The sequence below is a fragment of the Grus americana genome, chromosome 2 (genome assembly GCF_028858705.1).
Source record: "Grus americana isolate bGruAme1 chromosome 2, bGruAme1.mat, whole genome shotgun sequence".
NCBI lineage: Eukaryota > Metazoa > Chordata > Aves > Gruiformes > Gruidae > Grus > Grus americana.
The window spans coordinates 126221638-126236426 of NC_072853.1; the positions used below are offsets into that span (position 1 = coordinate 126221638).

The 14789-nt window shown below is 41.8% G+C and overlaps 1 protein-coding gene across 12 annotated transcripts in view; it reads right to left on the reverse strand.

Moving 5' to 3' along the window:
- Nucleotides 1-4092: 4092 nt before the first annotated feature.
- LRRC3B (leucine rich repeat containing 3B) overlaps nt 4093-14789 on the reverse strand; it is a 59362-nt gene continuing 48665 nt past the window's right edge. For all 12 annotated transcript variants that reach the window (XR_008576040.1, XM_054817962.1, XM_054817964.1 and 9 more), the window contains one exon: nt 4093-7509. Coding sequence is in view for 11 of the 12 variants with exons in the window: in XM_054817962.1 (XP_054673937.1) it covers nt 7498-7509 (12 nt within the window). In the remaining variant the exon portion in view is untranslated. The remainder of the gene's footprint in view (nt 7510-14789) is intronic.

Below are 14789 nucleotides of genomic sequence, written 5' to 3' on the forward strand. Positions count from 1 at the left end.
CCTTGTCCTCCAACAACTGTGTCATCAGCTGTCACTGCAAAGCTCACGGGATGGTGCACAGTGCTACTAAGAATTGTGACAAGTAGCAAAAATGTATTGACGGTTTGCTTATTTATATTTAATCATTTTAGAAATATCTGAAACCATGCAACTAGTCGCACGCTGTGTCACCACTTTTCTTTTATTACATCCTACTAATGTAGACTTTGTTCAAGTCTTTCCTAGAGGGAGCCTGTACCTACATACATGAGTATACTCTGCCTTATGTGCACAAGAGTCATCTTGTTCCTCACTGAAAACTCTGCTATAAACCTTGCAAGTGGTCAAGAGAAATGTGCTCAGGATCATGCAGAGAAATGCCACGGAAGCCTCACCGTGTGTTTATACTCTGCCAGTAGAAACAGGGGTGTCTGAGGCTCTGCAGCAATACAAATTGCAGACCAAGCCTGCAGCAATGCAAGACCCGATTAGCAAATCTGTGCAAACTTTTTGATTAATAACAGGCAAACTCTTTCTGACCATTTAGTGAAAAACATCACAATTGGATTGTTTGAAATCCCACTTATTACATATTACCAGTCTGTGTGTTCCCCATTTTGACAGAAAAAAACCTGTCTTAAATGTTGACATGGGACTAGAACAAGGTTATCTAGCAAGGTGGTCAGTGGAGTGGGGATGTTTTGAGACAGGCTCTTAAAACAAGCAGTCGATTAGTAACCACTGTGCTCCTCTGCAGTTACCAATATTAGGAGGATGATGAATACTATTCGTTCTCAAAAGTCGAAAACATTGCATTCATTTAAACAGCAACAGCATTGTTTTAGCTGTCATAATATGAAGCCTCTGGCAAGGTACGTGGGAAGAGCTGACATGTTTTTGTAGGCCAACTGACATAACTGGGAGAAAAACAAACAAGCAAGTGTTTTTTGCAGCTCTGCAGTTTGCAAGAGCTTGTCTGGGTCGTGTCCCCCCCCCCCCCGTCCCGTCGTCATCGTCCCCCCCCAGCTTTCTTCTCAGCTACATCCGCAAGCCTAAGACAGACAGTACACATTAACAGGGGAGAGAAAGTGCAAATGTGCTTCAGGACTTAGAGAAATGTAAGATTTAATTCAAAAACAACCAACCAAAGAGAAACCCCTGTGTGAACTTTAGTGTTCTTTTATGGTAGATAGAGATGATCAGGAAGAGCATGCTGCATTCCACTTTAAAGTTTTGCACTTGTTTCGCTCAACGGCATACCCATAACCATCTTAGCAGGTGTTTCCAACATTGACAGATCTTAGGTGAGAGAAAATAGTTTAGACAGCTGGGTACATTAGGGGACTGCATAGTGTATTTTTTTATCCTAGTCTGTCTTAAGGTTTCTGTTATTTCCTCAACCTCTTTCCCAGGGTAACTGCAAAGAACAAAAGACTAACACACTATGTAACAAGCCGCAGAAGTTTGTCTCTGAGCAAACAAGCCATTCTGTCGTCAGCTACTTTTGAAGAGCTTGCAGATGCACAAATTGATCTTCATGCTGAATTAGATGAGCAAAATGGAAGCACTTCAGTATGTCACATATTTCTAAAGCTAGGCTTTCCTGGCCAGCTGGTTAATACATACTCCATTAGGATATGATGTCTGACACCAAGACCTTTAGTTGTAATGAGTGGCCAAGCATTCAGATACTCTGAGCCCTTAATCCTCATTTGAGTTTACTGAAGTGAATGTAGTTTTCCCCTGGAGACAGTCCTAGAAAACATGAGCTAAAAGCATTGTCCTCTCTTTAAAAGCAGACCTTAGCAAGCTGCGTACATTTTAGAGGAGTTCTTTAAGTCTTCTTCTCAAAATACTGGAGCCCCGCTAACCACAGGCACAAGAGGTATAGTTAACACATTGCATTTAGACAACAATGTCCTCAAAACATTTGACTCCTTTTTGACACTTCCTCTCATTATGGGTCCGGCATGAATGGGGAAGACAAACTGTTTTGCAGAGCTTGGATTTGCGTATATCTGCAGAGCACGCCCAGCCTTAGACCCTGCTGGGGCTTGTCATTGTTCTGTACTGATCCAGAGGAACGAATCTTGCCTTCAGCGACTGGCAGGAAGAAACAAAGCAAAGTGAAAAGGGAAGAAACATTTGTCACAAACATCCTCACACCTGGGGGTGATCTGGGAGATGAATTGAGTGAGCACCACAACAGCTCCATGCATGGTGGGGAAGGTTCAGGGCATGGAGGCAGGAGCCGTGCCAACTCTTGCTGATAACCAGGGTGAGAACCCACCACACTGGGTGAGAGAGACCAGCCCACACCTTGCCCATGCCCCACCTGGAGCTAGAAAGAGCAGCTCCTATCTGCTCTGTTCCCACCCTGCTGGCAGCAGTATCCCCATCAACCCTCACTCAGCATCTGTGAGCACCATAGCTCTGCACAACAAGAAGGAGTCTCGGGCTTGGCTTCACTGTCCCAGGCTGCTCTGCACTTTTGAAATGAAGAATTGTTTTTACTATTTTAAAGAAAGACACTTTGATTTCTGTCTTTTACCTTCCTAAACAGGCATTTCTAAACTTAGGGTCTTCATTAAGAAGATGCTAAAGGAGCCTTGTTCTTTAAGACAAGTTTTTAATCCCCTCGACTTCCAAAACAATCTGAATAATCCAGCTCTAAGTTTCCTCATTAAGGCCAGATTTATAAAATCTCAATCAGACTTTTGCTTGAGGTTTTGTAAATCTGGTCCTAATACAGATACTTAAAGCTGGAACACAGATCAGCTTGAAACTTTGGTGAATTAAAAGAAATTAAAGCAGCAGATAAAACCTGTAAATCGAAGATTCCTTTCAATGTAGCTGACATGAGAGAACATATATATTTTGTATAGAGCTTGTCTTTGCCATCTATTTGGTGGCTAAATTAGAGCTACTGGGTAAAAGATAGATGAAGAGAATAAAGCTGAAACCTTCTTGATTTTCTTTTACTTTTGCTTTAGACCTATCCGAAAGATCTTGAGTTTAGTCTTTCAAACTTCCCAAACCTTGATAAAGGATGCATCAAGGATGGTTTTTTTTGAGTTCTTGCATTTCCATGAAGAAGTAAAATTGTTATTAAAGACTTTATGCTCTCTTTTATCTGATGTTAATTAGCTACTGAAAAAAAATTACATGGTAGCAGAGTTTGAGGTAGTCTGAAAAAAAACCTTTTCCTGTCTCTTATTAAACATCATCTCATTTGGCAGTGGCAATTCACCACTTTGCTAATTCTCCAGTCACTGTAAAATTTTGCAGCCTCGGCAGGACTTCAATCTCAAAAGTGAAAAACAAGCAAGAGAGAAAAAATTAAACCAAACCATCTGTTTTCTGAACACCTTTCCAGGCATCCGCCATATATCTTTTCCTTCACAGGTGACCTTTACCAAGGTATATTTGTCTAGAAGTTGTGCAACACTCCTGTATTTCATCTGGAGTTTCTCAGCCTTTGTTTATATCAAGCACACCAGCAGACAGGTCTCCCATCCATACCATTCACATCTAAGAATGATGAGGTCCTAGAAGAGGCCTGCAGCAGGCAACAAGGGTTTACATTTACGGTACTTGACTATATTTCATGGAATTATAGTGATAACAGCCCCAGAGAAATTCTCATTTCCTTGACAATGATAAGGATCTTAGGTAGAGACAGGAACTGTATCTAAAACAAGTAATATATGCCTGCAAAACAAGGTTATTTTAAAATGTAGGATGCCTGCTTGCAAACTATTCCTCTGTGTCATGGTTTAACCCCAGCCAGCAGCTCAGCACCACGCAGCCGCTCGCTCCCTCCCTCCCTCCCCCCCCCCCCCCCGGCGGGATGGGGAAAGAATTGGAAGAGTAAAAGTGAGAAAACTCGTGGGTTGAGATAAAGACAGTTTATTAGGTAAAGCAAAAGATGCATACAGAATTGAAGCAAGACAAGGAATTCATTCCCCACTTCCCATGGGCAGGCAGGTGTTCAGCCATCCCCAGGAAAGCAGGGCTCCATCATGCCTAACAGTTACTTGGGAAGACAAATGCCATCACTCTGAACATGCTCCCCCCCTTCCTTCTTTTCCCCCCAGCTTTATATGCTGAGCATGACATCATATGGTATGGAATATCCCTTTGGTCAGTTTGGGTCAGCTGTCCTGTCTGTGTCCCCTCCCAACTCCTTGTGCACCCCCAGCCTACTCACTGGTGGGGTGAGAAGCAGAAAAGGTCTTGACTGTGCATAAGCACTGCTCAACAGTGACTAAAACAGCCCTGTATTATCGACACTGTTTCCAGCATGAATCCAAAACACAGCCCCATACCAGCTACTGTGAAGAAAATTAACTCTATCCCAGCCAAAACCAGCACACTCTGTAAATTCCTCATAGAAGCAAGGGACATAATACTACCATTATAACCACTAGAGTTAATTAACCTCTGGTTCAAAAGTACAGTTTTAAAGTTAAGGCAAAGCCTGAGACTGGTATTTTAAAAGTTGCTTAAAGTTTTTAAATCTTGTTGGGTGAGGGAGGTACCTCCAAACTGGGATGGAGGTATATCTTGAGTCAACTGAAAAACAATTTTGTCTTTTAGCCTGAAAGGTAGAGCATCTCACAAGTTCTGTTTTAGAAACTTGCTAATCAGACTTTGTTCACTGGCAAACAATTAATGTGACATGCCAAAAAGTTCAGGAATGATTTAGCCACAGCAACATGCTAAGAATTGGTGGGAGGGTAAAAAACTTGGAGGAAAAAAAATCAGAAAATACAGTTCAGTACACATCAATTTGCACTCACAAGATACCACTCACCCTGCTGTATATGTGTATTTATTCACACACACAGAGAGGCAATTTATATATATGTATAGCTGGGTGGACTAATTGCTCCGCTGTCAACTTTCCAGAGGATAAATACATAGCAAAACTAATAGGGGCATAATAGGCCTTCTGAACACACAGAGGCTTCTTGCTTCTTCTGCCCCCATGTCTTTGTGGTAAACTAGCATGCTCTTACAAGAAGAAGGAGCAGAGACATGAGTCTTCACCTGTCCCTAGTAGTTTCTAGTTAGATTATAGCTGCTCACTCTTAGCCCTGCTTTACTGCCCTTGCAGTGCAGCAATGACATTTTTAATGTTGTACCAGATAATGCTAGGGAAAAACAAAGTCATATTGGCCTTCCCAGACTTTGGGCTAAAAGCCAGGAATGCTACTACCTTTAAGGTGGGGAAAGAGTTCATGTAGATGCTCCTTGTCCTTCTACGTGCCGATAAAAAAAAATATGACCTTTTCAAAATTCACTGAAGATCATAATTAAAATTAGATTCTCTTTGTTATCTACAAAGCCTTGAAGCTCTCATAATTTGAATGCTATTCTTCTTGATCTACTTAGCCCTGACAGCTTAAGTCAATCCAGAAATAAACTTGTGCCAACCCAAACCCTTGTATCAGTACCTTTTCCTTTGATAGGAACCCCTAAGCACAACTGAAATAGGAACACCTTTAAACTAGATGGGCTAAATATTCCCCCCTAATTACCATGGATTTCTTTCCCTCGTGCTCAGTGAGGATACTGGCAGTTAAAAATGCTTTCTGCAAGAGGACCTTCACTATGATAAATGAGAACAGCTCCTTTGATTTTAATGGAATTACATTAAACTACTGCAGGTAAGGATCTGACCCTCTACACTTTTGGATTTCACCCAGGAAGGCATTACAGCAGGGTAGGTGGTCTCCCAGCTTATGAATTTTTAAAAAGATAGACAAAGCAGGGAGAAGCATGCAAAGGATGACTTGATTTATACAGCCTGCTCCCTTCTTCACTACATCTTCCCTGCATTTTGAAAGACACGTACAGCTGGTTTAAACACCTTTCTGTGGGAGAGTGGAGCACGGACATTATTTACAATTTGCTGCCTGAAAAGAAAAATATCTTTCCTTTTCAGAGTTGATGAGGGCTGGGCAGGGAAGAGCCAAGCATCAGGCAAGCTGTGGGGTGGCAATGTGGCAGAGGCTGATCAACTCAGCAGCTACCGCAGAAGTTGGCATCTCTTCTCCCCCACCCCACTCAGTGGGAACCAGCTTCGCAGCAGGAGCAGGGCCAGTGGTGAGATGCCTCCCACCATCCCAGGTCACCATGACACGGAGGCCTCAGAGGCTGCAGGTGGCAAGGAAGAAACACTCTGGCCAGGTCCTGGTGGGACTGGGGAACTTATCTCCTCATCAGGAGCATAAGCATTCTAACACCCCTCTCTCCCAGGTCAGCTTTGGCATCAAACGGCCTTTCTGGAGCAGGGAGCAGCATCGATGGTGTTGCGGGAGGTAGAAAACAAGTCACGGTGCCAGCAAGTGTCAAAGTGACTGAACAGGGGACTTCCCTCTGCATCTCCCTCTCCATCCCCAGCAGCTGCCCAAATGAATGCATGTCCCCATGCAGAGCATCCTCTCCAGGTAGTCACCTTACCTCAGCCTCTCCCACCCCTTCCTTCCCTCTCTGCAGAGAGCTCAGGGCTTCTCCCATATACACACTATCAGGTTTCTGGGTTTTAATGGCTTTTCCAGCCATTCCTGTAATCCCTTGCTTCAAATCAGGTCCTCCTTCATCTACCCCAGCTACTCCTTTCTCCCTGGGAAAACAAGCAGCAAATTCCCGTCACCCCTCGCCCTGTCCCTCTGCCTGATCACTTCTCTCCGATAAGAGATGAACTTTACATGTGGAAATGCACAATGTCTGAGACACAGGCAGATAGTTTGCCACTGAAGGACATGGAGAACCCCCACACACCCCCTGAGCATAGCTGTCAGGCAAGCAAGGCGTGTTTTGCTCAGAGGCAGGTGCCCCGCAGTTGGGCAGGGAGGCACCGAGAACTTGGCTGACTCCTTGCCCTGGGGAAGTGGCCTCAGACAAAAGCAACCTGGCAGGCACTGACGTGACATATAACATGCAGTAATTAAGTGCTTCTGCATTATGGCAGTGATAAGTAATGATTTAATTACTCTGCCTTCATTTTTACAGAAAGAAGTTCCAGTATTAGGCCAGCAAGAGAACAGAAGACAAAATAATCATGAACCTTTTATATCAATAGAGGAACCGCACATGAACATGGCCAGCACCCTCTGACCCTCTCCCACCCACTGCCCAGTAAGCCTGTGGATAGCTTCCCCGGGATATTGCTGTATATGCACTAACCCACAATGTCGGACATATACATTCCTGCTCTCCTACCAGCAAGGCCTAGCTGAGGTGAATGGTACCGCACCCACGCAAGTGCGCGCACACACACACACACGGCGACAGGAGGCTGGAACAGCTGAAGCCTACGTGTCATGAACCGATGTGGTTTTCCACAAGGGTTGAGAAATGGTGTTTCAAACACAGTTCATCAGAATCAGCTTCATCAGGCCTGCAGTGAGGGATGCCTGCTGCTCACTCTCCAAATCTTCAGCCAGACCATGCAGCGCCTTTCACAGGCATCTTCTCAGTTTGTCCCGAAAAATTGGTTCTCCTTTTTGCTCAATCCAACACCTGCAGCAGAAGGAGCACACTCATCAGACACCTAATACTGTGCTCACGTAGTGTGAGCAGTCATCACCCATACGCCTCTAGCAGCTAAAACTGACTGCCATACCTATAGTCATCACCATGCTGTGTCAAAACAAATCTACTGGCATCAGAAGGAAAAGCATTTCAATGCCGATTAGACTTGCCTGCAGGATTTTCCAAATGTAAAGCCTATTTAATCATTGCATTTCTGTGGGTTTTCAGGAAAAGCAGCTCAGCTCTGAATGACTCACTCTTCTCAGCCTAAACCATTTGTTCTCTGTGCTAAGTATGGCATCTATTTACTGAGGCAGTCAGGGGCCAGGCACGAAATGTGTGTCAGGTCTCCTCAGGTCCACAATTATGTACTGTCGTGCTTTAATTGAGGTAGTTTCCATGAAAGACCTCTCCTCCACCTCCTCAGGAAAGCCTGAAAATTTAGAGCTAGTTCCTTCCAAGAGGACTTTTTGCTCACCTCCACAGTGGTGCTCACAGAGGACACAATGGTGCAGAACAGCAGTAATCGTGGAAAAATACTGGAATACAAGCATTTAAACAATAATGGTGGTTATTTTCCAGAAGCCAGTTGACTCCAGCAATTTTGCTGTAAAGTAACTTTGTGGGTGATGCTGGCTGAACCGTGACCCATTACTGGAAGCTGATAACATGCAATCAACTTGCTTAAATCTTTTTTTTTTTTTTTTTTTTTTTTTACCCTGAACAAGCCTGCCCTCATAGACGCATACTCACAGATTCCAGAGAGGTCTATGTACAGCCAAATACAAAAAGACACCATCTGTCTTTTATCATATAAGCAATAAAAAGTTAAAACAATTGTAATTGCTGTTTGCCACCAGCGTAAGGAAAGGCTAGTTCCTTGTTGCTACTCCAGAAGTCTGAGGGTGCACCGCTGCAGAGCTCTGTGATGGCATTATTGAGAGGTTAAACCCACACTAACCCCTTCAGTAAAAAAGCAATTGCCAGAACAGCCCCTCAGTTCACTCCATATCAATAACACATTTATTGCAGAAATGCTGATCCCACGGCAAGGTCAAAACTTCTGTTTTACATACAGCCCAAAGTGCATTCCTGGATTTGGGAAGGAAGTCTGCTAACAAAGAAAGCACAAATTCAAGTTCAGCCAGGAATTTTGGTACATCACAATGTGAGAACCCAAGATAGAGATTGATTTTCTTTTATTATCTAAATTTTTTTCCAGCATTACAATTTGCATGTAGTATAATGCTTCCAATTATAGTTTCAGGGTTGCCACAGTTTTTGAAGAGGAATAAATGGTTCAAGATACTGCAGAGCTTGCCTTTTGAAAGAATACCTTATACATTACCCAGCCCTTACAAACAGATAGTCTGCCTTTTTCTGCTTTAGAACTTCAGAATAAAATACAGTACATTCCACTTTGTTCATTTATTGATCAGTCATTTTAAAAAAAATCTTATGTATACTCATCATATCTAATTTTCTTTGTAAAAAACCCTCGTATATTAATCAGTTCACGAATCTTGTAAAATCCATGAGAAAAGACCAAATCTATGTCCACCCACACGCATATTTCCCAGTGAGTTCTACCATTCATAGCAATAGGAAATAAGTTTTGATAAGTGAAAACAAGATTGCTGAAGATTCAATATGAAAAGCTATGAAGGTTATTCAACCACAAAGGTAATATTAAACAAGAAAAGACTAAAGAGAGGGGAAAAAATTAGTTATAACATACAGCAATGATGTGGTTAGACACCCTTGTGTCATTCTGTAGAAAAGTAGCCATGAAATTGGCTTACCCAGGTAATTTGGCTTCATCAACATGTCAGGATGCTCTGTCAGGTAAAAAAAAAGTGCCCTATGGTTTTAAGAGCTCCTGAGCTTTGGCGCATCTGCTACTAGGGGTAACCAAGTCACTTCAAAAGGGTTCACAGATGTCATCCGAAGAGTGGTTTCCCTCCTTTTACATATGGCCTAAAAGAACACAGCTGCCAGTTCTGAGGTGGGACTCGGAGCAAACTGCTCTCAGGGTGGCATTTTCCAGGTACGGCGTTTCCTAAAGCGCTTGTCCTTAGTGACTGCACGAAGAAAGAGAAGAGGTTGTGTGTTCTGTAATAGCAATCAGACCTGTAGCTGCTGAAATAAGGTAGCAAAATGGTGTGTTGGTTACCCCTTATACAGCCCCATTAAGAGTATAAAAGACAGTATCTACCTGAGAATCTGAAATCTCTCTAGCATTACCTTAATTCAACAACTCTTTTCATTCGCCACTAAATTTAATTAACAGAGTATAGAAATATTGTCTAGAGAGCTTATTTGTTGCATTCACAATTTTTTTCAGCCAACTTGATATGCCTCAGTATTCTTTGTTGCCAAGAGCTCCATTTATAAGAGATTTTGCTGAAAGTGAATGTTAATCTGGCTTAGGTACAGAAATAAAAAACTGGTAAGCCATGAAATGTGGTGTTGAGCACAAAGCTAATCCTCAAAGGAAGAAACAAGAATAGGTTGTACTAGGGCTTTTTCCATGCCCCCCCCCGCTCCTTTTTGTCCAGCTTTGATTTATGAAGAGGACCTGAAAGTCCTGGAGTCAGTTTTTCCTTTCCAATTTTCTCTTTGCTTTTTTACATTAAAAACTTTTAGAGCATATCTGAAAGAGCATGGTCTCATACCCACACCTATGTAAGGAAAATGTATGGTTTTTAATATATACCTAAATATTTTTATGCAGAGAGGCATACAAACAGACCTCAGTGCAGATGAGGTTTAGCTAGTATGGTAAACTTCAATTGTCTTTTAAACACTAGTGCTGTAAGGTCAGAGACTACCACTGTTAGGGGAGATGTATTTAAAAATACTTATTTTCCCAAGTTAAGATGGAGCTATGATTCTATGAAAAAGATCTAGTGATCACAACCTCTTCAATTATGAGGCAGAGACTAATAATTGTGAAGGATAAAGATATCTAAACAGACTGTTCAACATATGGACATTTTTTTGTTGGGGGTTTTTCCCCTCTCAATGCCCAGTTTAATCTGCCACTAACAAGCTTTGGAGATTGTTGCATCTTTATGAAATCTGCTTGCAGACTGCCTCACCAAACCAGCAGGATGCTTGCAATGTGCATTTGAAACCTCAAAGCAGTATTAAGAATAATACAGATGTTTGAATTCCCAAATACTTAACTGCTTCTCGAGTTTCCCTGCAGTAGGGAAAGCTTAAAACCATCTCATTTTTCATTCTGGAGCTTTTGTTTGATTTAGCAGCTGTATTTGGACTCACAACCATCTCAAGAAACCTTCTCCAAGGGGCATAACTATCTCCTAGGAGAAAAACACAGCCAAACACACTGTAATGCCAAGAACCTACTCATTAACAAGTGCAGAAGAGGAAAACAGATCCAGGGACACTAGCCACATTTGCACATTTTACAAACAGGACTGTTTCTTATGAGCTAAAAGGCATTACATCATCCACCTAACCATTTTTCTTTCTAGAAAATCATACTGCTTACTGTGACCCAGAAGGAGTACAAAAGGTTGTTCACAAAGGTCTGTAACAGCTTTATGTGGTAACTGATTGATTTGACTAAGGATCTCAGAAAGAGGATCAGCTGTGCCAGCATCACCCCGTTTTCTTTCACGTCACGTGCAGCTGGTGCTGGGACCAGGGGGACACTGTGAAAGGCTGAGGACGGATGTGTACTTGGCTCAGAAGCAGCATGAATCACGGCTTCAAAGAACAAAGCAACCTGTTTCATCATTAAATAGGGGAAATGAAAGCATCCAAAGGAGTTCCTGTTTCATCTGCATGCGTGTGTGTGTGTGTGTGTACACGTAGCCGACGCACTCAGGCACACAACTAACCACAGGGAAATATGAGCAAATTAGAGAGATGTATGGATGACCTGCACACATACACACTCATGTATGTGCTGGCATGCAAAAACCACCTACTTCATATATTGCCGTGGTACGGCACGTACACTCTGTGTTTATTGCTTGTTGGTTGGTTTCACTCCTCAAATTAACTGACTTGGGCAAACTAAAACTAAAGATGCCAGGGTATTTCCCTGTGAAGTACTCATACTGCCATTAAGTCATCACACCAGTTTCCACTTGAGGAAACAGACAATGATGGAGGGATTTCTTTGTGAAAAACAAGGCTTTAGTCTTGTTTTAATGAAGAACCTATAGGGAAATGCCCATCCTTTTTAGATGGACTACCAGGTGAGCTTTAAGAGTAGTATCAAAGCGCCTCGATGTGTCAGGGAAGATCTCTGAATAACTTTCCCACAAGCCCCCAGTGAAAAGCTGTCCCTCCTTTAGTTAACGCAGTCTTGGCACAACCCAGCACGGAGCGCCTGAACCCTGCCCAGCAGTTAGCACTGCAATTCACACCGAGGAGACACCAACAGTTAAATGTGATTTTGCTTTTCCTGGCCTTCATTCCCATTCCATGCATGTGAAACCTCCTTGTCCGCACAACAAATGCCCCCCTCCTGCCTCCCAGGGACGGCAGTGCAGCACGGTTTGCACCCCACTGGATGTACGAAAGCCCAAAAAATCAAGCCCACCTTCCCTTCTTCAGCAAAAACCTGCAGCAGCACCTCAGAGAGAGTAAGAGAAGCACAGACCTCTGAGCCTTTCTGAGGTAAACCATCCCTGCTTCCTGGGATGAGCAGGGGCTTTCCTTCTTGAGAATTGTATCTAAATCAATGTTAGCAATGTTCAATAACCTCTGGAAACCTTGACTTTCATGAATTTGTGGAGTCCTACCTTTGAATATGTGCTTTCTTCTTGACAGTATCCTGTATTTTATCATTTAAATGCATGCTCTCTAATAAAAAATATCTTTAAAAAACCCCAACACCTGCTGCCTGGTGTTCTTTAATCAGAACTGCTCTATTTTCTGTTGCAAGAAATGGAGATCAGTCCTTCTCAAGTTACCTTTTATGTACTACTGCAGTTTTCAACACATCTTCTGGCATCTCATCCCCATGCTTGGGGATGTTTGATGTCTTCTCCTATGGAAACAACTTCACATCCTTGATTATCTTATTGCATTTCTCTACATCTTCTGTAGTTTGGAGACTACAGATCTACTTTTTTGGAGATGAGAAGAATCCGAACTGAACGCAAAGCTCCAGATGCGAGTTCATCGCAGATTTTATTCAGTGGTTTATCATGCCGTTCCATCACACTGTTTGGCTGTCTATTTCCCTCCTAATAATTTCTGGTGTTTGTCATCGAAGAGCTTCCCACTGTGCCTCCAAGATGTTTTTTCCATTTCGTTATAGCCAATTCAGAGAATATCCTTGTGTTCATAGCTAAGGATGTGCCATCTGCAGTACTTCGCAATTATTCACACCAAATCCAACCTTCATTTTATCATCATCTGCTAACTTAGAAATGTGAGAACCTTCTGTATTTCTTCGCAGTTAGCTGTAGGTTGGTCTGCCCTCAATAACTGTTTATCATCCACAAATGTAATCTGTTCATTATTAACTCCCTTTTCTAGATCACTCAGAAATACATTGCACAGCATTGGTCCCATTCTGAGATCTTTGGGTCACCTCAGGAATTTCAGTAACCATCGATTTCTTCTTAGTTTCTTATCTTTGAACCAGTAACTAATATGTAGGATGATTTTTCCCCTTCTCACATACTAGCCTCGTTTCTTACAGAACATTTGCCCAATTTATCCACAGCATTCCCTTAGTACTTGATTACCTCTTGGCCCTTGCCATGGTGGGACTCCTCTTTCTGATTGGCTTAGGGAAAAAAAAATTTTTTTTTTTTTTTTTGGCCACACTATGGCTTTACATCTAATCCCACCAGGGTTTATAGCCTCTACTATTTTCCTTCTTCAGTTTTCACTCCTACATTTTAATAACTATGTTTTTAACTCCTGAAATCTCATTTACTCTTGTTTAGCAATGCTAACTTTTCTTCCAGGTGTGGGAGTAGAAGGACATCCTTTTAAAAATTGGTTTAGATTCACTCTGAGATCCCACTGCACATCTACACATGCTGCAAGACTCCATGATACCTTCAAGAGTTTCAGCTGCTCCATTTGCTTTCTCTTTTTTTGCTTGCTTCCTAATGCTTACGATTCACCCCTTTCAAACTGAAAAACGCTGCAGTGGATTTTCTGTATGGCATCCCTTTGCTAAAAAACAAGGATTCTCCTCTTTGCTCCATGGAAAGACCAGAACCTGCACCACCACCCTTTCTGTTCATATTCAGCCCCTGAAAGTTATGGCAACTGTGGTGCAAAATCTTGCTATTGAACATAATGTACATTAATGGTGAAGATATCTGTACCTAATTCTGTACAAAACTACAAACAGAATAAAAGTATAAACTATGAGCCTAAATGCACACAGCCCAAATGCACCAAAATGCACCATCACATATCTTACCCACACTAGAAAATGAGCAGAGAAAAATCAGCATTAGTTTTAAGAAAAACATAACATTAAGAGACTTATCCTTTGCCCTGGAGAAACAAAGACTAGGAAGGGTTTTTTAAGAAAATAAAAGTAGTGAAATGAATCACATTTAACCTACTGAGCCCTAGCTCTACCTTTCCTGAAGCATCTTGGGGGGGGGAGGAAAAAAAAAAAAAAAAAAAAAGACTTACTGTGCTATGCATTTCCCTCTATTTTCCATCATATGCTATCTCTTGTGAATATGGAAACATCTATTTCCTTTCATTGTATTTACATACTATCACAGCTAAAAATATATGAATTTACTCATTTTTGACCAAAACTGTTTTGGTGTAAATAAAAATAACTCCTTGAAATATTATGCAATCAAAATTTAAAAAGTTTGTGCCTTTGACTTCAAAGGGTAGTGTGGAGGCTTTTCTACAGACAGTAGTTTTGGACAGAAAGGTATGCAGTAAACATGATAAAAACAAGTGTCTTCATATGCTAAAGGTTTTAATCTTTCTCTTTGGTTACTTTTCAATGAAACAAAGAGATGTAGCTCAAATATTGGAGTTGTCAGGAATACTAGCAGTGTCAAGTCCACACAGCTGAGGAACACTGATTTAATTCATTTTCCTCGTCAGCTCAACTCAGCTTGATGAGTTTGCATCTATTTGTTGTCAGGGCATTGCCTTGATTCTCAGATTTTAAACAGAGATTTCAGTACTGGCTTTAGAAGAAAAAAGGAAAAGTTTTGGGAGGAGAGATGTTTGATAGGAAATCAATTAAAGAAAATCAGTAGGCCTGGAGAACTAATACGAAACCATCC